Source organism: Typha latifolia, chromosome 3 (genome assembly GCF_019914945.1).
Source record: "Typha latifolia isolate L0001 chromosome 3, TyphaL0001v2, whole genome shotgun sequence".
Classification (NCBI taxonomy): Eukaryota; Viridiplantae; Streptophyta; class Magnoliopsida; order Poales; family Typhaceae; genus Typha; species Typha latifolia.
The window spans coordinates 606,827-629,256 of NC_133088.1; the positions used below are offsets into that span (position 1 = coordinate 606,827).

At 35.9% G+C, this 22,430-nt stretch overlaps 3 protein-coding genes across 4 annotated transcripts; 2 read left to right on the forward strand and 1 right to left on the reverse strand.

Moving 5' to 3' along the window:
- The first annotated feature begins 276 nt into the window (after positions 1 to 276).
- LOC140785355 (DDRGK domain-containing protein 1) lies at positions 277 to 5,489 on the forward strand. Its single transcript, XM_073133224.1, has 8 exons — positions 277 to 982; positions 2,483 to 2,573; positions 2,979 to 3,082; positions 3,159 to 3,260; positions 3,344 to 3,505; positions 3,835 to 3,891; positions 4,760 to 4,796; positions 5,077 to 5,489. The coding sequence occupies exons 1-8, from the start codon at positions 854 to 856 to the stop codon at positions 5,274 to 5,276; spliced, it is 882 nt and encodes a 293-aa protein (XP_072989325.1). The 5' UTR covers positions 277 to 853; the 3' UTR covers positions 5,277 to 5,489.
- A 582-nt stretch (positions 5,490 to 6,071) lies between these two features.
- Positions 6,072 to 9,762, forward strand: LOC140783389 (uncharacterized). Its single transcript, XM_073130265.1, has 3 exons — positions 6,072 to 8,594; positions 8,702 to 8,730; positions 9,378 to 9,762. Exon 1 carries the CDS (start codon positions 6,233 to 6,235, stop codon positions 8,267 to 8,269), a length of 2,037 nt encoding a protein of 678 aa, XP_072986366.1. The 5' UTR covers positions 6,072 to 6,232; the 3' UTR covers positions 8,270 to 8,594; positions 8,702 to 8,730; positions 9,378 to 9,762.
- A 499-nt stretch (positions 9,763 to 10,261) lies between these two features.
- LOC140784352 (protein disulfide isomerase-like 5-4) lies at positions 10,262 to 21,995 on the reverse strand. Of its 2 annotated transcripts, none has more exons than XM_073131713.1 (16): positions 21,747 to 21,995; positions 20,599 to 20,689; positions 19,811 to 19,905; positions 19,414 to 19,471; positions 18,306 to 18,490; positions 16,907 to 16,964; positions 16,445 to 16,485; positions 16,232 to 16,306; positions 15,052 to 15,108; positions 14,260 to 14,326; positions 13,950 to 14,096; positions 12,353 to 12,577; positions 11,584 to 11,745; positions 11,436 to 11,513; positions 11,264 to 11,349; positions 10,262 to 10,526 (listed from the first exon to the last, which is right to left on the reverse strand). In XM_073131713.1, exons 1-15 carry the CDS (start codon positions 21,785 to 21,787, stop codon positions 11,272 to 11,274), a joined length of 1,458 nt encoding a protein of 485 aa, XP_072987814.1. In that variant the 5' UTR covers positions 21,788 to 21,995; the 3' UTR covers positions 10,262 to 10,526; positions 11,264 to 11,271. The 2 variants fall into 2 exon arrangements, with proteins under 2 accessions (XP_072987814.1, XP_072987815.1); XM_073131714.1 differs by having other exon boundaries at positions 10,427 to 10,562; positions 21,747 to 21,946.
- Positions 21,996 to 22,430: the final 435 nt, after the last annotated feature.

Sequence of the window (22,430 nt, forward strand, 5' to 3'; positions counted from 1 at the left end):
AGGAGAAAGGTGACAGTTGAGGGGGCCGAGGTAAAAACTGAGGGCGATTACAACAGGAAGGGCAAGGGGAGAAGAGCGGTAATGGCTAGGAGCAGCAGATGACAACATCGAGAGAGGAGAGGTGTGGCGGTGACAAGGAACAGTGACAGAGTGCGCAGGTGAATAGAGAAGAAAACTCAAACTTTAGAGAGAATGAGAGGAGAAAAGGATAAGGGAGAAGAAAAGAGGTTGTTCCCATCCCCTACTTGTCGACTAGGGACTAGGGACTAGGGACTAGGGAAGGGGAGGGGAGAGGAGAGTCCTCACCGCCGTGGGCTAGGAGAGAGGAGAGGAGAGTCCTCGTCGGTTGCAGTGAGAGAGAAGATCCCTCAAGGAGGATCGAATATGGAGAGAAGAAATCATGCGCCAAACCCTAAGAGCGGTGGGAAAAAGTTGCAAATAACTCAAAAGGCCTCCTTATAATTTTTATGCATTTATGTGTATGTTTTCTGTCATTCCTTTGGTAAAGAAGAAACTTTTAGGCTCTTGTAGTTGTATGTACTTCAAAGAAAAGAACCAATCTAATTTAATCTTTGATTAGTAGCACTCCAACCTACCTAGACTGAGCTCGCTCTAACTCGATTTGAAACCAAATAATAACACATACAATTCCTCACACTTGCATGGCCTTAAGACTAATTTAAATTCAAAAATTGTCTAAACCACGTCTTAAGCCGAACATAACCCCAAACCGCACCAAACCCGGTTTATTTACTCGGACCGCTTCAAGCACGACCTTAAGAGAGCGCTTCCTCTTCTGCTCTGAAAGCGCTCTCAACTTGTTCGAGAGAAAGCCACAGAGACAAGGAGAGAAATGGAGGAGATAATTGCTGGAATTCTTTGTATGTTTATCGTGGTTGCCCTACTCCCACTCCTTATATGGAGGCGTCATCAGATCGGTCGATCCCCGGACGAGAACGAAGAAGAACGCCAGCCGATGCAGGTGATTTGGATCCCCCACTGTCTTCTTTTAAACCTAATTTCGTTCATATCTTAACTTTCTATGATATCGGCTTCCTTTAGGGACTAGTGTTGTCATTTGTTCGCCGTCTTCTATCTTTTAGGTTATTTATGTCAGGATTGACGCGAAATCGATGTGATTCTTTACCATAGATAAATAAAGGGTTATTATTGAATTATGAGAACGAAATGAAGGCATCAAATTGGTGTGAATTCATATTAAACATGGATGGCGTTATGGGCCACCTTATCTGTTTAATAAACATACTCGTTTTGATTTTTGAAACTGTTCTTTCCAAGTAGAAGCACGATCAAAGAAAAAAAAATTATGAGTTTTACATACATGTCGTCTTGGGTGCTATATGCACATGTCGTGATTCATCATTTACCTTTTACCACCATCGTCCAATCTTCCCAACAGTATTGGATTAGGGATTCATCAAAAATAATATGGGATTAGGGAGATGCAAACAGAGTATTTGTCATGAACTGGACTTAACCCTGTGGAATTTTGTGGCATGGTCCACACGAGGCAATTAGGCGAGAGAGGGATTTGACATGAAATCTACTATGTGAGTTGGTAGGTTGAATTACATCTGTCAGTATATGCAATTATTCCATCATCCAACCAAAGGGAAACCTTCTAGTTCATGCAGAGTGTTGTCCTTGTATTAGAGTCATAAAACAGCAAATTAACTAAAGTGTGGCTGCATTTATCCACTATAATTGGAGAATGATGACGTTGCATATTCCATTGGTTCTTTTCTCAGAAGGCAGTTAGCATAAATAACCCAAATTAATCAGAGGTATCTTCTTATTGATTGAGATGGTGATACATGTTTTATTCCTGCTTCTTTAGCAATTATCTTTGTAACTAACATTGTTCAATTGTCACATCTATCATAGTCGATGGTTTGATCTAGGAAGACCATGAAATTATGTCATAAACCTATCCAATAAAAGAACAAATATCAATCAAAATTTCTCAAAATAGTGCAACCAAGGACAACAAGAAACAATCTATGTGAGGGATCTTTAAAGCCATTCTATTCATATGAGTTATAGACAACGAAGCATATCAATGATAACCTGGAACCATGGGATTTTCGATACCAAAGAAAAGTGAGAGAATTGTTAGAGGACTTCAGATTTGAGTGAATACAACTCATTCTTTTTCATAATCTTTGCTTGATTTCAGCAAAAATTCTGCAGAAAGTACCTTTCTCAATCAAGGCAAATGTTAAAGACATCAATTAACTAAACAAAATGTGACAATGTCAGGCTATAACCCAGCAATGTGAAAAATGATAATATTGTGCATCAAAAGTCAACCTCGAGCAATATATTTTAAGACACATACCAACTATTCTATCTTTCAGCTTAAGTTATATGTAGTGCTGGGTGATAATTTGAATATCTTTGGTTAAGAAGGTATCCTGCTGATATTTTGAGTTCCTGTACTATATGAATCCATTTCGTGCAGGAAGAAAGAGTAGTCCGCCCAGCTGGGGCTCGCCGTATGCGTCGGAGGCCAGCTGCTGAAAGTTCATCTGCTGCTTCAACCAGCTTGGAAGGTAGTTATTCCGTTTTTTTATCTCTTTATAGTCTTACATTTGATCCTTTTCTTATTTCTTGTATTTACTGTCGTATTCTATTTTCATGTCTAACTTTATTCTTCTGGTGTTGTGGAGTAAAATAATCTCATGTAGATTTTTGACAAACTTAGCTCTTCTTTTACTTGGAGCAGAAATTTTAGTTTTATACTTCTGGAGAAAAAGTTACAGCTTTTGATGTTCTATATTCATATGATCACAAGTAAATGAGGTTAAATTCTTATAATTAATAATAAAATAGGAATCCCGTCGAAAAGCTCATTCTGGTAGACCTAGAGGTTTGTGATAAGTTATCAGTTAATTGGGTAATTGGTTCTCTCCATCATGTCTAGTCTTTTGATAATTACCTGAAATTTGACTTTTCAGAAGCTGTTGTTGAAAGTGATGAAGAAGTTCCTGAGGATTATTATGTTGCTAAGGCATCTAAAAAGAAGGAGAAGAAAAAACAAGAGCGTGAAGCACAACGCCAGGTGAATTAACCATAAGTTATTTCTCCTTATTTAAGATTTAATATCTAAATACTCGCCTGTTTACATTTTTTTTAAGGCTGAGGAAGTGGCACGTGAATCAAGAAAGACAAAGCAGGATCGTTATGCTGACATGCGGAGGAAGAAGGATGAGGAACGAGAAGCCCAAGAGCGTTTGATTGTCGGTGAATCTATTTGTTTATGTACATAGTCTATTATAGTCAAGAAAGCCTTTTGTACTCAGCATCTTGTTGGTTGATATAGGAAGAAGAAGCTAGGGCTCGGAAGGCCAAGGAGGAGGAAGCTGCTGCTTTAGAATTTGAGAAATGGAAAGGTGAATTTTCTGTTGATGCTGAAGGTACAACAGAGAATGAGATGCAAGATGAGAGCCATGGTTTACTCTTTAATTTTATAGAATACATTAAGGTATGATTGTTCTCTCTCTTTTCTTTAGTTTCCTTCAAAACGTACTTTCTAGCACCAATAAATTTTGCATGAGGTAATGATTTCATTATTTCTAAGGTTTTTTCCTCTGTTATAACTTCATTTGTAATTCCTTTGTTAGCTCAAAATTGGACAATTACTTTTTGTGACAACAAGTTGAATCATACGTTGGCCGACTATCCTCTTTACATCCTTATGGCTTTTCTTTTCTTTCAATTTCAGTAATAATAGTCTAGACTTTTATGCACAACTACCAGTAAATCAAGTAAAAATGTCTTTTCTTTTGAACTTTTATTACGTAACTTTTGCAGAAACAAAAGTGTGTTCCTCTGGAGGATCTTGCAGCAGAATTCAAGATGCGAACTCAGGTATTTTAAATCCTATGAACTATTCATTTGTCAGTTGAAAGTTATGATGAATTTGCATATGATCATTTTACGTCCTATCAGGAAGCTTTCGTTTATATGGTGGTGTTAGATGTTTGGTGAAAAGAACTAAACAAGCTAAAGAATTGCTCTTCATGCATGTTCTCTTCTTACCTATTAGTCTTTCGTTTTGTGGTTCTCTTTGAACAATAAAAAGAAGAAGCTGAAACCTTCTAGGAGTACTGAAAAGTGAAAACCTTCTGGAAAGTTGGTTTGATAGTAAAAAGAAAATAGTACCTCAAATTGCAATGTTATTGCTGAAAATGTCTCCACCCGTATAATTGAAATCTCGTGTGATTATATTGGGTTCCTTTCTTTCAAAGACTTGTATTAAATGAAGGCAGAAATATATTTTTTTAATTGATACGAGCCCGTAGGCTATAGATTAGGCAAAAAAATTATTTATTTCGATATATAGATTGGACAATTATGCCAACTCTCTCATAGATTATAACAAGTTTAAACTATACGCACATACTATTCCGATGAAAAATCTAACTAAATATTAACTCTGATATTTATTTGAGAAATCGAACTCATGACCTCTATCATAGATTTCTAAGACCTAATAACTGAGCTAGAATAATGACTTAAACATCTTTATTTTCTTCATAAAGAAAAAACTTTTTTTAATTTCATTAAACATGCAGATTGATTATCTAGCTTAATATACACATTGTAGTCATGACTAGTATTCTTCCTCATATCCTGTCATAAATATTTTGCTCCTCATTTTTAGTCTAATAAACATCTGTTTGTTGTCATTACTATTCTCATCTTCTTTTCAGTAAATTACTTGTTATTTCTGCAGGATTGCATCAATCGGATCACAACATTGGAAACAATGGGTATGGCTTGCAAGCTCTTTAATTCTTCAAGGAACATCTCTTTTTAAAACAATCACATCTGAGTAACAGCTTATTATCCATAACACCCTCCTTTTTGGTCCAATTACTTGCCTAGCTTGAAAAGACAACTTGGTCTATGGGTCCTGAGAGTACTAACATGAGAGTGCTAATTGAAAACCTTGAAAGCTGGATGTATTTTTCATTGCTGCAAGATCTGTAGCCGATGAATTAGCAAAAAAGAAGGTTTTCTCTGAACTAAATAGCTAGATTTGCTCTGCAGGGAGATTGTCTGGTGTCATGGATGATCGCGGGAAATACATATATATCTCACCTGAGGAAATGAAGGCTGTCGCAGACTATATAAAACGGCAAGGAAGAGTCAGTATATCACATCTAGCCAGCATGTCAAACCAGTTCATTGATTTGGAACCAAAGCCTCAGTTTGAGGAGAACAATATAGATGGCGTTTGTGTCTCATAGGACTCGTTGCTGTACCTCGCAGTGCTACAACTAATGAGGTTGAAACTGTGAAAAAGTACTTTTACCTATGTTTTGTCGAAGATATGGAGCACTTACGTTTATACTTATGTAGCTCACTTTTACTAGTGATTCTGGCCTTTTCGGTTCACGAGGCTTTCTAGCTGTATTTCTTGTGAAATGAAAAATGCATGAAGCATGTATATAGTTGTCCCATTTTGCAGTGTTTATTCATGTGTATATGCTTAAGAAACATTAGTTTTCACACAAAAAGATCAAAGTGTCCCTTTAATTTATAACAATCAGTAGGGAAAATGGACATACTATGAAGACTAGGTTTGGGGATGGCTAGGTTTGGCACCCTCTCATTCCAAATCTCTCCTATTCCCAAAATTTTGGGGATGGCTAGGTTTGGCAGTTTTTCGAGAAATTGTTTTCACTGTTGTGATGTTATCTGAGACACTGCTGTTTTTAAGACCATTTAATGGATTTGTTTCATTTCTATTTTGGAAAATTATTTTTTCATCATCAATGCCAAACTTCCACAGCGAAAAACAAAGCATTTCCAAACAAAATTCATTTGTGGCCAAAATATGGAGGTGTGATAACTGGCTAGCCGAGAGTAACATTAGTCCCTCTTGTGCCAATGAGATAAGTGTTGAAATAGTTTAAGAGACTATATCGAATGAGTATTCTCAAATAGACTCTTATTGCAAGTAGAATTCGAATACAGTAACCATTAGGATACAATCTCCTTATTAGTAGAAGAGAATAGACCACCTTGAAGAAGTTGCTTCATAAAAGCAGCGTATCATCTGCAACTGAATCTTTCTAGAGCTTAATTTGCAGAGAAGCATTGCATTCCCCACTATTCGATTGTTCCCCCGCGTCCTCCATCCTCTTCAGTTTTCTAAAGTCTCTCCGCACTTCCCTCCACTTCTACGCTTCCAAATTCCAATATGTTTCCAATCCTAAGAACAAGAAATCTTATTCCATTATCTCCATCCAAATCTCCCTCTTCCATTGCCACTGTGATCCGATCCCTCTCTCTTCCCTCTCTTCCTCCTCCTCCTCCTCTTCTCCTCTCCCTCGTCCACTCCTCCTCTCTCATCTCCGTCGACCTCGCCGCTGCTGTCTCCTTCCTTCTCCGCCGATCTTTCTCCGCCGACTCCCCTCCCCCCACGTCTGCCGTCAACCTAGCCTTTTCCTCCCTCTCCAAATCCCGCCGCTTTGCCGCTGCCATCTCCCTCTATGACTACTTCTGCCACCTCCGCCTCCCTCTCGACTTCGTCTCCCTCAACATCGTTGCCCACTGTCACTGCCAGTCCCGTCACCCTGATCTCGCCCTCAAGGTGTTCGATGACATGCGCGAACGAGGTCTCGCCCCTGATGCCGTCTCTTTCAACACCCTCATCAAGGGGTTTTGCGATGATAACCGAATGCAAGATGCTCTTAAGGCGTTTGATGATATGAAGGCGAGAGGGTTGTGGCCTAATGAGTACACTTTCTCGATGCTCATTGGCTTAGTTTCACGTGGTTGCTCGAATTCCAATTTGGGTTTGGGTCTCATTCGTGAGATGTTGCTTCTTGGGTTGGAACCTAATATGGTCAATTGCAATTGTGTTCTCTCTGCACTGTGCAAGGAGGGTAAGGTGGATGCTGCCAGAGCAATTTATGGGAGGATGATAAAGATGGGAATTATAGGAGATGTTGTGTCATATACCTGTTTCGTTGATATGTTGTGTCGGAAAAATTTGATGGTAGAAGCAAGATTGCTTTTTGAAGAGATGACTGAGAAGGGTGTTGCTCCGAATGTGGTGACTTACAATGCTTTGATTCATGGGTTGTGCGTTAATAGGAAGATGGAAGATGCAGTAAGAATGGTGCATCGGATGGTCTTCGATGGTCCAAAGCCGAATAGAGTCACATGCACAATTGTTATGGGTGGGCTCTGTAGAGATGGCAAGGTAGAAGAAGCATTAAATCTTTTGGAGGCCATGAGTCAAGAAGGTTTAGATCCTGATAAATCAGTCTATGGTACACTGCTCAATGGGTTGTGCATAGCAGGGAGAATAGAGGATGCAGTGCAACTGCTTCGTCACATGGAAACTTCAGGGTCTACTGATGTCATTTCCTACAACATATTGATAAGTGGCTTTTGCAGAATGGGAAAGATGGATGAAGCTAACCAACTCTTTCTGGAGATGATTGGAAAAGGTTTCAAGCCTGATACTATTGTGTATACTACCTTGATGCATGGGTTCTGTAAGATTGGACAACTTGAAGCTGCACAAAATTTGGTTATTGAGATGGAGAAGAATGGTCTTAGGCCTGATGTAATTACATACTCTACCTTAATGGAGGGCTGCTGTGAAATTGGAAATCTTGAAGCTGCTGGAGAGCTTCTAATCAATATGGAAAAGCATGGGCTTGAACCAAATTCAGTTATTTATACTACACTGGTATGTGGTCTGTACAGGATAGGCAATGTTGATCGAGCTGAGCATTTTCTGAAAGAGATGGAACTTAAAGGACAACAACTTAATGCCAAGACTTATAACATACTCTTAGACAGACTGTGCAAGTCAGGGAGAATCCAAGATGCTGAGAAGCTTCTGCATCATATGGCTAATGATAGAATAAACATTGATGGAGTAATATACTCGTGTATGCTCAATACTTATTGCAAAAACATGCAGGTGCAGGAAGCCAAAGATATCTTAAGAAGAATGACAGAAAAGGGTTTCCGGTCAAATATCATAACTTATCATTCTAGTTTGCAGGAATTTTGCAGCAAAGGTGAACTTCAAGAAGCTATAAGTGTGCTGAATGATATTGTTACAAATGGTGTTGCACCATCTACATTTAGTGTATGTATCTTCCTAGAGTATGTATGTAAGTTTGGCCATTTCGATAAATTCTTAGATATGCTCCCAGTCACTTTTAAAGGAAGAGGAAATGATGAGAGTTGTCAAGAACTCATAATGTCATCATAATTGATGTAGCACAATAATAATGTGGCAAATGGGGGATATAATGTGACAGACTGACAGGGCCTTCGGGGTATATATATTGCAACTGGGGGAGTGTGGTGAAGACAAAGCCTCTTGTTCTTGTGCTTGTGAAAGGCACACCAACATCTATGCGGACTAAAGTGGTGAGATTGATAAGAGGAAGCTGGAATGTGAAGATTGGGCATTTAATTTATTGAGGTTGTATCATTTGCCATTAAAACTATGGTACCTGCCAAGCAATCTTTTGAGGGGTGTGAGCAAAAAGAAGAATTTCTGTGGCATTATTGCCTGATAGTATTCTTTGAAGGTTTGTAGGTCCAGCCAGGATTTCATTTTTTTAATGAGAAATATTCCTTTTTATTGATTTGAGTGTTTGAAATTACTAATTCTTTACCTACTGCCGGAATTCTCCAGGGCTCTCGGATTCCTCTCTCTTTCGTCAGGTAACTCTCCTTATGATCATGTAAATTTATGGATTTTTATACTTTCTGTTGTAGGCTTTCTGAAAGTTTTAATAGCAGATTCATATTATTTATATCCTAGTTAGATGCCATGTTGCTGCTATAGCATAGCTGTTCATATGCGAGTTTATACAAGTATATGTGCATATTAAAGAAAGCACTTTCACTTTTACTGGTTATTGCCTTAATGGACATGGGATATAAGATTATTTCTTAGAGAATCTAAAATTAGTTTTCTCCTTCTATAAATCTGTAGTCATGATGATGTATTAATTTCGATTTTCAATTTACAATTCTCAAGAGATCCAACTGAGCATGTTTTATTCAACTCGTTACTTATATATAATCAGAACTTCTAGCTATATGACGGTAGGATTAAAAAAGATTTAACTGTTTCAGAAGAAGTTGAAGGCTATTTTAAACATGGACAAAGAAAGAAAAATTGCACCATGTTAGTGTCAGCCGAACATGAATTTGGTGTAGCATTACATTAGTATAATCTTTGATTTAATAGTTGTATTGTTAATCTATAACCTACCACAAGCTTTCTTGTTTCTTCGAATTTCAATCAGAACTGCTGAAAGTTCTTCTGATCTATACAAACTGATGAGATCCGACATCTGCTGTAGGGATTTAGGTAGCAGAATAATTGATGCATATTCATCAGATAAACCACTTGAAATTTCTAGTCGGCCCAACCAGTTTAAACTTCAACCAAACTGGATGCTAATGGATTTAGCTTGGATCATAGAACAGAACAAGTTTCGTGCAGCATGACTTGGCATACGTGTGGAACTCTCCTGACCTAAAGGTACCCAGATTCTTTTGGCACCCTATATTCATGTTTGTAAGCAGAAGCTCTTTTGCAACTCTGGCAGAGGAATTTCCTACAAATTAATTTGGCAGGGAATCAGAGGCCCAACCACGCCAGCTTATTGATTGTTGATGTTCGGAAATGTTTCTCCAATTTGTCGGATAGTGCTAATATGACTAAAGAGACTCATGTTGTATGAATGTTTGAGTTGGATGTAGAACTGAACCGGTACACCATTTACTTTTCAATCCTCAGAATTCTTTTCCTAGTACCCCGTGGGCCCTACTAATACTAAACTAGTAAAAAAGTGCAGCCCAAGAAAAGCGACACTTGACTTTATGGAAGAGAATTGTTATCATCATATAGTAATTCACAAAACGCAAAGCCAAAGCCTTCATGCCAATAAACTCCATCAGATTGTCGTCATGTAGTAATTCTCAAAGCGCAAAGCCAAAGCCTTAATGCTGATAAACTCACATCAGATTGTCGCAGATTTCTCTACCTGTAATTATTTTTGAATGCCTTCCATTTTTTTTCCCTTTCGACATCACAGAATGTAAGATTGTCTATAAATGCTAAAACACTTCAGCAGAAAAAGCGTCACCCAAGTGCTTGAAATTATACATCTATTATGATATCATATAGTTAATTGGCTCAATTAATTGAAATTATACATCTACTATGTAAGATTGTCTACGCTTGGAAGATATTTCTTCTAGATATTTTATTCTTTCAGTCAGAACAAGAAAGACGGTGTAGATTTAGATATTAATAAAGCAAGTAATATGACTAAGTGATACAAGAACACTAGAGCAATATTCTACTTTCTCCTCTCCCTAATGCTTTGTAAAATTGTCAAGTTGACCCTGCTCTTCTGCATTAATCCATGACAAGTTCAAAAGCATCTTCCTTTAGCACAGTACAACTCCACCTGGGGGTGTTACATCAATCAGACGTTCGCCACCTGGTGTAATACGTCCATAAATTAAATTATGCTGATCTGATCAAGCAACAAATACGTAGTCAATTCAATGTGCTGCTTCATTAAGCAGCACATAACAAGTGGACTATTATATCTGCTTCTAGCAAACTTTACATAACTAGATCTTGTAGGGTTAACATTTAGAACTGTGTATCAATTGCAGAGGATGTTCATAAGAGTTAGACTGAATTCTATTTAATTATCTGTAAGAGTTTAGGAATTAAACTGGAAGGTTCAGAGGATCTTGGCCCTTCAGTTTGCTTGTTTAGAGGTTCAGAGGTGCTGAAATTTCTCTCACAGCCTCTAGTATGATAATTAATTATCAGCAAGAATCTAGGAAGGTTCAGGGTGGCTCATCCCAGATTCAGGGTGATTCTGAGAACTTTTTTCCATACTCTTCTTAGCAGATCAACCATATTCCTCAAAAACTATGGACAACATGATATATCTAATTATTATTGAAGAAATTAGTGTCAATCTGTTGCAAGTTGCAACAATAAGTCCGGTATAATGTAACCTTGGATGAGGATGAAGTGCAATAGAGAATATTCTAAAAGGCAATATCTATATATTAGCAATTGTAAGGAATTACTAGTACAATAGAGTAATAGGCAATGCAACATGTGTTCTTGTAGAATTATATATTGTTCTATGACTAGAAAAATGTTTCTTAAGTAATAAAAAAGAATAACTTGGAGGAACTTATCATTAAATCTCACCTTCCTGATCAAAAATTTTTGCCTAATTCTACCTTCTTCATTAGTCGAATAGTGTTGTGCAATATAGAATCCAATATTCCTGCAACCTGAAAACCATATAAGGTTTAGAACTACTTCACATGTACTGAACATTACAAGATAACATGGCCATTTAAATGTATCAGATGCAAACCGTGAAAATTCCTCCAATGATGGCACAAACATTTGTGATGAAATGAGAGAAAGACTTTGGATCTTTAGATATCAAGACCTGAAATATACAGTGATAATTAGACCAGGGACTACAGAGATTTGGTCAAGACAACGATCGTGATACTTACCTGCATAGGTGAGGGCACAAAATGGAATTTGGCAACAGGAACATGTAGACTATGCACCAAACTGCTGTGGGCTGTGTACTCATATTCCTCAAGCAATGTATGTTCCCGAGAAGATCTTCCCGTTCTTACTTCAGTTTTTACTACTTGGATGTAATGCTCAATCTAAGAATCAAAGAATCAAATAGATGATACAGATGGGCACTTAGTGACCCAAACATCATGCCAAAAACCTAAACAAGTCCTCTAGAAATCTATGGCAGAGAAATCCTCATAATACTAGTATACTTTACACATCCCCAACAAACAGACAGGTAATACTTACTTAACCAGGCTAACCAGGAATTGTTGGAGAATATTTGACATATAATGTAAGGTTTTGCAACTCTCACCACTGGTGAATTATCATATGTAATCAAATAATCTTCTTTTAAATCCAAATATATTTCGGAGAACACCACTAATGGTGAAATCAAAAACGATACACCAACTTTGACCTATGAGTCAGGAAGCCTGGCCAATCAGAGTATATTTGATCTCCCCAATGAAATAACTATCTGAAAGGTGATTATTAAGATAAACATCTCTGAGAAAAGAAAAATTATGACACCATATTCATTTTTATTGAATCATCATAAAGGGTCATGGCAAGGTCATATCATGTCACTGATGCTCACGAAGTGGTGAGTTATGATACTGAAGCATCTTTAGGTATAATAATATGGATAAACAAATTATATATATTTAAGCACTTTAAGATTCAGAGACTTACGGTAACATTGGCATTAGTATCCCCATGGTTAGCAATATATGATTGACCTCTCAAACGGTCATGGCTTCCACCAAGATATGGTGTCAGTCTCTTAACTTCACTTAGCAGCCTCGGTGAGAGTCTTTTACCAAAAGAAAACTGTGAAACAACATGAGAAACATTTATTTGAGAGGGATCAAATGAATGTTCTCCTGAGCGAGCTGAGATGATAAGGTTGCCCGGAACCTGCATAAATAAGGGGCAAAAAGAAACTATTAGGTCAAAATCAAACAGTACCAAAATATTTCTGAGCTTACAATCCCAACTTAAATCAAATAACTCAATGTTAAGGCCAAATACTATATATAAAAGAATAGGTCAGAATGATTAATAGAAATGCCCAAGTGGTGAACTTCTGAGTTTTCAAGATGGTTTCAATACTCTCATTTTTCCATTCATTTCATGTCTTTCTATTCAATTCAATCCAATTTGTCCACAACCAAAATAGTGTTCCTATTCCCCTATTTCAAGAGGAACATAGAATGGATATCAGGTTAGCTGTTAAAAGCTCTAGATGAGAAGACTTTTGATAATATTCTGCAGACAAGAAGGAAACGCAGCTGCAAAAATGGGGCTGTCATGCTGTAGATCTGAAACAGTAAGAAGTATGAGAAAAAAGAGCCAACAATATCAGTAATAACTCATAAAATGCAAATTTTCAACTTAAATTGGTTAAACAAAAAGGAGAGTAACATTAGTTTCCCTGTTTATTCAGTTAGTGAGCCCATCCACTTTGACCAGTTTTTATAAGGTTTAGTACTTTGATTGCATTTTCTGATTCACCACAACAGATAACCTTGCCGGTTCATGTTTCAGAATTGAGACCAGGATAAAAAAAGGATGTTCCAGCACACAAGCTTCCCATTAATGTAGGGTGTATACCTCGTCTAATTAATAATGGCCAGGAAAGTGGACATAGATCAGAGAATTTGAAGCAGAAGTAGATAAAAAGCCAATGCAGAGAGTTGGCAGAACATAAATTGTTATGGAAAGACAGATGGTTAAGATATCCAGGTCTTCTCCATGATGTCACTAAATTAGGTTTACTCTCAAAGCAATGTTTACTATAAGTATCATTTTGTCAGTAACCATCTATCAGTCCATTAACCTTCACGTGTTATAACCTAATAAGTGATATCTACTTACAAATTAATTGGTAAACACTGACACTCATCCTCTTCATTTATATAGTACAATTCTTTGATTTTTTTCCCCCATCATTTTGCCATTTTGCAGTTTTCAGTATCCTCATTTTTCATATTAGCTCTACAGGAGTCATCTTTTTCAAAACTAGTGCCATAAGAAAATAAAGATACGAGAGACGACAGCTCATACATAATTAAGTAGCATGTCTCTTCACTCTTGTCTTTTAGAACATCTGAGATAGCATGGTACAAATGAATAATGCAGTTCAGTCCCTGTCATGATCATCAGAGAAACTGGTGTGTATTTCTATAAGGAATTTTGCACAGACAAATCTGTGCACCCAACATTTATTTTCCTGTAAAATGTCATAAAACTTAACTGGCAGAAGTATCAAGCTCATCAGCATTTTTACCTTCTTAACACGCACAAAGCCTTCTATTCTACATCCACTGGTTAATGGCGCAGGGCGTTTTGCTGAATCAATTGTTTTATTTGATTTATCTTCTAATGCCAGATTGTGAGCCTCTTTTGGAACAGGTGAAACTAGAGTTTCCATTGCCTGTCATTTGGAATGAAAAGCAAATAATTAAATGTTTCCAATTGGATTAGATAATAAATGAACATAAGAAAAAGTTTATGATGACAACTGAGACTTATAAAACACCAATACACAATGACTATATCAAATGTGACTGCCAAACTTTTCTCATTAGTAATCATACCGCAACTAAACTTTCTGTGTCACGTTCTCCATAATAAGATTCATGATCATGATGCCCGTGATTTTCCCTGTAGGATATTGTATAGATAGCAATTATTTAGATATTCAAGAATAAGTAATTATAAGGATTATCATATAGAAACACATAACCAGGTCCTTCATGAACTGAAACCTCTGACCAAAGATGCTGTGCACAGGATACTATAGATGAACATTACTCTTTTCAGAAGCAGAAAGTTCCATATATAAATGTAATAGACTTGAAATCTGAAAATATAATCGTGCATAGTTATACTATTTAAAGCTAGAAATAACTGTAAAGGACTCCAAAAGGCTGCAAACCAAATTAACTCTTCTATACAATGGCAGAACCTTTCATAATCATAAAAATCCACAAGCAGAAGGATTTTCTAGAAAAAGAAACAATCTTATTTATCTGACTTGCAAGGGAAGATGTGGCAATCACAGTGATGAAATCTAAAGAAACTTGAAAAGAAATAACATTAAAAAAAGGAAAACATAATAAAAGTAGAATGCTGACATTTCAGTAGTATCCAGAAAAAAATGTTCTCGCAAATACTTTTTACTTTTTACCAGAGGTAACAATGCAGTTAAATTTTTTAAGAAAATTAAGAAAAAATAGATATTGCATCTAAACTAGAGATATCAATAATGAAAAAACTTTCAGAGTAGTCGTTTGCATCAATAGTCTCAAGCCAGTGCATTTTTTTCCTATTTTCAGTGAAGAGTTGCAAGTTTCATCGAAGGTAATGAAAAGGTTTGTCGTGCTTACTTTATATCACTTCCTTTGCGAAAAATGCGAATAGAAGGATAGCCTTGGATGTGATGCCTGCAAAAAGTTTTCTTCATGGCATCTCATTTTCAATAGTTTCAGAGACAACAAGACTAATATTATTGATATATCAAATTTAACAAGAAAAAATAAATAAAAGATGTGCTAACTAATGACCTATTCACACCAGCAATATATTTGCAGTACCCTTTAAAGAAATAGTCAATACAAAGAAATAATTCTTTTTATCAAGCCTCATAAGATTCAAGACACTTTGAAAACTCTCTATTAGCATCACATATAAGAACAATAACAAATTCAGTATCAAAATATGCTGCTTCTATTTCTTTTCCTATATAATCCATAATTCTCTCCCTTACCCCTTCCAGAAAGTAAAATAATGCAGAAGAAATCAGTATTCAAAGCAGAAGTTTGGATTAAACAATATCAGTTATCATGAAGATAATCTTAACTTGTTATTTGACTATAGGAACACTTGAGTTGCTATAATTCTACACCATATGCTACAGTATAATATCAACATTTTCCTATTTTACTATGTGGAAGTTCCAAATTAGATGACTACTCTGCATAGTTATGTGCTTGATCATCACTATATTTGTAGCATATTCTTTAAGTACAATGCATCATTCTTTAGCTTTTCAACAACTAAAAGTGCACGAGTTAGTTGTCCGTGATTTCAGCATTTGAACATGTATAGATGATTCAGATTCTTGATATCTTAATTACCTAGTATATACCAAGTGAAATCGATGGGAACAGTCAAACAGTTGATGAAGTCCATAAACAATTAGTCCCAATGCACTTATACTTCAAAAAAAACACAGCAGCAACAAAATATCCAGTTCAACTAGTTGAGTTCAGCTATATGATCATATCTGTCCATTCAGCTTTGCTTAAGGCAATCCTCTACTTTAAACCACTTACTGGTTACATGCCAGGGAAAAAGAAATATTCTACTCAAACAGAACAACAAGCAAGATAAGGAGAAAGTTTTGAAGTCCAGGCTATTTAGAATTTTAGATGACATTATATAAGCCTATATAAGCCTATATAAGGCACATGTCATGAACCTAAACAAGGAATTTATATTCATCAAATTGCAGCCAATTTACATTAAATTAGTTCTATATAGAGTATAAAATAACATAGAATATACCTCCTGCAGAGTTCACCTTCTTCAGTACAATCAACCTTTCCGAGGATGATTCTGCCATCCATTTCAGGATCATATCTGGAGATCATAACAAAAAGGGCCAAGAGTCATTGCCTAACAATACATCAGCAAAACTAAATTAGAAGGCGTCTGAATAAAATAAAAGACATGAAACTCAATTTCATTAGCACATAAAGACAAGACATGAGATGCTACCTCTCCCTCATAATTTTAGCTGCTCTCTCCCATGATGGTTTCTGAAGCAAATAAATAGATATCACAAACTTTAAGATATTAATTTGAAATTAAATTCTTATTTAAGCATAGCATTACTCAACTATATAGGCAAGAAGACACATGGAATTACCATTACTTAGGCCGTAATTAAAAAAACCACTTAATCAAATTGAAGCTTCTGGTCGACTAGCTCATTGCCCAAAAGGTAAAATAGAATTTAACTGAATTGAAAATTGCTATTATACACTTGGGACAGGATTGGACTTACCAACCAATTTAAAACATTAAATCTGTAAGTCTCTCCATATTCCAAGCAATCTCAACATCACAATAATTATAACCAACTGATTTTCCTAATAATGCAACTGATTCAATAAGCATCTGTCTAAATGCTTAATGTATCATTCATGAACATAAGGTACTTTAAGATGAACAGATTACCAAGCGATTGCTCCAATAACACCAAGGTGCATAGAAGTTGACAACCAAGATCGAGTACCTGAATAAAAGATTATTTCATAAATTTAGATTGCAAAAGAAATTTGCATTTATTGTAGAAAAATAGTCTTAGATATCAATTTGGCATAATGGTACAAAATTGAAGATCATAAGCTTATTTACATATATGCATTACTTCAAGCTACTCCATGGAGAGTGTCCAATGAAAGAAGCTTGGTCAGAACAAGTTTAATAATGGAAACTACATGGTGGCAAATCAAGCATCAGAAAACATATGAAAAGAAGTGACATGCTTTTATTGCACATAAATTCTAAGTGATCAATGGAAAGTTGGTCTGCAACCACATTCAAGCATTTTGTCTCTGTAGAAAACTTATCATACCTCTGTATGTGCTTGACTCAGGTAAGTAAGATGACTGGTCAAGTTTTCTATATTGCAAAAGCAGAATTAGGTTTTCCCCCCAAAAAAGAAAAGGTCTTTAACCAATAATGCTAATTCCACAATAAAGAGTAAGGCTGTAAGCAGTAAATGGAGGTGCAATTACTGCATTACACTCAAAATTGTAACATTTATCGATGTACAGAAGTTGATCTCATTGTTTGGCATCCTGGGATAAAAGAAAATCTAGATACAACAAAAGGTCATCCAGATACTTGTGTCCCAAGATAACTGATCCTCGGTGTGTCTTGAAATGCATTTGCTCAGTATGAGGCAAATCGCATAATTTGGAATAGCATCATCTCTCCCAACTTCAACGTTATGAAGAGGATCACTTTGAGTTAATTGTGCTTGAAATAAAGGCACGTGATCAATCTCTATTCTTCATCAGCGCAGTGAAAGAGATTCAGTAAAACATGCATCTAATTATCTAAATAAAAGTAGAGGTTTCATGTCATGATTTCATAGTTCGGTGAAAATAACTATGATATGCTTGGCATAGTTCAGTGACAATAAAATGAGGAAGATAGAGCGCAAATCTACTTATGAGCACATATGCCAATAGAGAAAACCTTTTTTTAATATAAGAATGGAGCTGAAGTAGTTCTATTTAACGACTACTATTTTTACTATTTGCCTGTCAGATGTTTTAAAATGCCTAGTTTTGCTTAATCGACTGACCTAGTTTAGTTACTGAGATAAAACATTTGCAAGGCTCAAGTAGATAAACTATATTGGATCATGTTCCTGTCAGGCATTTGCTTACATATATCCAGGAGCAGCTCACATTCAAGAATTAAAACCCTGCTGCTATTTTATGCTGGCATAAGAACACCAAAATAACAGTTTGGTCACAGAAAATTATTACAATGATGTCATCAGCAATGCAAAGTCCAAAAATAAGTATAACGTAAATTTCAACTGCTAAAATTGCCTACTTACTGATGTGAGTAGCTCTCAAAACTGTTAGCAGTCAAAGGAATTGAACCATCACCATATTCTTCTTCAATGTCATCTCCATGTTTATTGACTTTGGGTAGGGGTCCTGAGTGGAACTCAGATCCAGTTGACACTAGATTGCGATCAATCGAGAACTTCCGAATAGTCTTTGTAATATTCAATCTGTTCTGTACATAATTAAGAACAAATGCAAGTTATAAGGCAATCAGAACAATGGCATTAAGGAGGTAATTACAGAAAACAGAATTAAAGCATGCATCATAAATACAAAAGTTTGTGTGAGGAATATATTGAACAGAAGTACAATCTTAATTGATCCTAGGAGCTACCTTGTTTCCTTCATATGAACTAGATATATATGCACAAGTTTCAGGTTCAGGGGTATATGAAGGTAGACAGACCTCTCGATATGTGCTATAAAAAAGGGGAAATTTTAACTTATGTGAATACTAATTCCCCTGAGTTCTAATACGGTAATACCTAATTCAACATTAGGAATTCATTGTATCATACCCATCCGGTATTACATTGATTTGATCCCTTAATCTGTTTATACAAATCATTGCCACTTCGAGTGACTGTGAATGACATTCGTAGTTGATAGCTGAACTGTGACGCATAGTTGGAGTACCCACATTTGAGACAACCTGGTACTCCAAATTATTATACAGTATACACTAATCAAAAGGTCAATTGCATGAAATCTAGTGCACCTAACTAGCAGAATTTTTCTACACTCATATTGCCTAACTGTGACATCATCCATTTTACTCTATTGAGATAAACAAAATCCAAGTCAGATTTTCAAATAACCAGATGAGGGATTACTCCAAAATTCCAAATATGCCAAGATGCAATATCATGTCATGTCATGACTCCTAGAGGAACACATCTTTCAAATGTTTGCGTATATGTGAGCAGGCTACAATACACATGTATATATTTGCATATACATAGAATTGCTTGTACACATAAGCAGAAGCCAAGAAAGAAGCCAGAGCGGTATAGAATTATATATGATAGCTACTAAAGAAAGAATGGGAAAAAACATAAAAACTTGCAGAAGAAATTTGTAAGATCAACAACTTACCGTTCCCAATGCGTCACTCACATCCACTGATGCAAATTCACATGAGAGTGCAGGAAAACTACAAAACAGATAAAGAAGCAGGTAATTAACTCAAAAGAGCATAAGACTACTGATCAACCCTTAAGAGTTTAGACAGGTATGGAAACACATGTAGATGCACACACATCTATGTATGTTTGTGTATATATAGCGTCACATATGCAACTATTACATAGACTGGGACCTTCTGTCACATACAGAATTCAAGTAAATTAACTCTTCTGTGACAGATCAAATTGGAAGATATTCGTGAAACATGCAAATATCAAGAAGGAAGTACACATTCACAACAATGTTGAAAACCTCACAAAGCTGATAGGACAGTATTCTTTCAACAAAATTTGCCAGCTGAGTTTACCTTATATTAAAATCAATGCGTAGAAATTCTCCATCTGAGCTCTGATCAACAACTATTGATGTGGATGTTCTAATTGTCAAATAATCATTCAACTCCTGCAAAAGTAAGATGCCAGTTGAGCTATTAAATCCATGAGAATCATCTAATTCCTTGATTCCATCAAAGTAGCAATTGCTGTTTTGAAAGACAATGAATTAGAATATGTAATTCGTATTGGAGTTGGATCATCAAGTACACATGGCAAAAGCAATTAGAAGACCTTAAATTCCTGAGACAGAAAATTTAGGTTGCTTATGAGGGTATAGTCAAATCCAACTTGGTATGTGCATTTATTTTGGATATTTATAGGTTACAAATTTTATCAATTGAAGACCAATAAATTCTAGGTAAATGTCCTTGCGAGTTGCAAATTAGAAAGCAACCTTCGAATATTTCTTCTCCAAGTTCTAGTCTATTCACAACCATCAAAACCATTACTTGGAAAAAGAAAATAAGGTTCCAGCCATTCTTTGCACACAAATAAAATTAATTAAAAGGAAAATAAAAGGAGTGGTTCATGACAAAGTTCTTAAACAGATAAAGATCCCACTAGTGAATATCCAGAATTTGGGATGCATAGCTATTATCCTAATTCAATTTGTCTAGAAAGCACACTAAGTTAATGAAAATGGTTTCCACAAATCAAATACCACTTTATGCATGTTTTTGATAGAAGCAGATAAAATTGAAAACTAGTAAAACCATCATGACCTCAGAAGAATGAATGAAGATAGATAATGAGAACCAACCATTCCAAACAAAAATATCATGGATAAAGCTGCTATGATAGATAAACCTGCACCAGAAAGTGATGCCTCCGTCAAATCCCTGGGTATTTTCCTGTAGCCAACATATGACCATATGTAATTATACATTGAAAACAGACATATAAGATGCAATCTGAGTGAAATAAGTCTTCTGAACTAAATGTAAGTTCTATATGTCCTGTATTTCTTCAGAAGAAGGAAACATTAACAGCATGCAATATTCTTGTGACAATAACTTACAGACATAAAGTACATAGTAGTTATCTTAACTTCTTAAGCAACAGAATCTATTATTTCAAGATGGAATCTATTTATCCAGCCTTTGACACAGAAACTTCAGTATATGCAATTCTTCTAGACGTATGTATATCCATTTATTGACAAGTCAGAAGGGAGATTTCATTTCATATTTCTAAGCGAACATCTTCAGCAATATAAATAATATCAAACCTAGTATTCTGCTCAAATTTACCATGTCAGACTAGCTATCACTTACTGCTATAACAACTGGACATACAATGTAAATTGTTAACCCAATATCAAGCAACATCTGTATGTATGATAGCACTGATAGACTACTACTAGTCCACTACAGAAGTTACACCACCTAACAACTTAAACTAGATGATCCGACTCAAATTTGAGTATATTATTTAAAGTGCTGAGTTTACTAATCTCTTATATAAAACATCTAAATCACCGCTGAATCGCTAGTCTCCATTTTCGGGCTACTTATTGCCTATCCATTGATCTCTCTAGTACATGTTAACAGAGTTATCAAATTAAATATCCAGTCAATCTGTCTTAAGTCCTAAACAAGCAACATTGGTGGCACAACAATTCCGAGATTTTCTTACAACCATCGGCCAATCTTACAGAGCCGTCTTTTTCTTCGACCCTGTTCTTCCCATAACACGTTTTAAGATCAGTTGAATACGAGTCAAAATTAGAACTCTACTACAACCATGGCGCAGCACTTCCAGATTCAATAAAGGCGCGGCGCATATAGATCCACGACATAAATACCAAATCTAACGGAACGATAACAAGAACTTGTTCACCATTACGGCCGAAAACCGAGAAACAACCAGCATTACCATACAGGGCTAAGGAGAGATCCGGGATCTAACCTGTAGAAATCCACCGATTTGAGCCTGCTCGGGGAGATCATGGTTGCGGACAAGAAGGCGATTCCCGAACCTCGAGCTCAGATCGATTAGGGTTTTCGCGGAAGCGAGATCCAGGGAAAAGAAGGCGAGAAGAACTCAAATCGGTTTTTCGTGGCTTCGTTCTTCCCCGTATGGCCGTATCGGAGTGAATCGGTTTTCTTATTTCGTAACCGAATTTAATTAAAAAAATAACACGTCAGTCAGGGCCTCAGAGCCAAATCAGGGGGCTGGCTCTTTCCAACTTATTAAACTTAAATTAATTGCAATTTTCTTTCAATCTTCAAAGTTTGGGATTTTGAAAAAAGAAATCGTATATTTTTTTAATATTATATGCACATATTATTATATTAAATTTGCACATAATTTATGTATTATTGCTAATTAAAAAATAAAATGCACTAATATCTCATTTTTCTTCTGCCCCATTACTTAGGATCTTTACAACTTAATTATATTTTTATATTATATGCACTTTCTTATAGCAAACATGCATCCGCTATAAAAAAAATAAAAAAACCCAATCTGTCTAATTGAAAAAATTGTATTGTAAAAAGACCCCATTACTTGCCCTTTTCTTAAGATCTTGCGCGTGTGAGGGTAAAATAAATTTCTTTATAGAGATCGAACAGTAAATAAGTTTGGCCC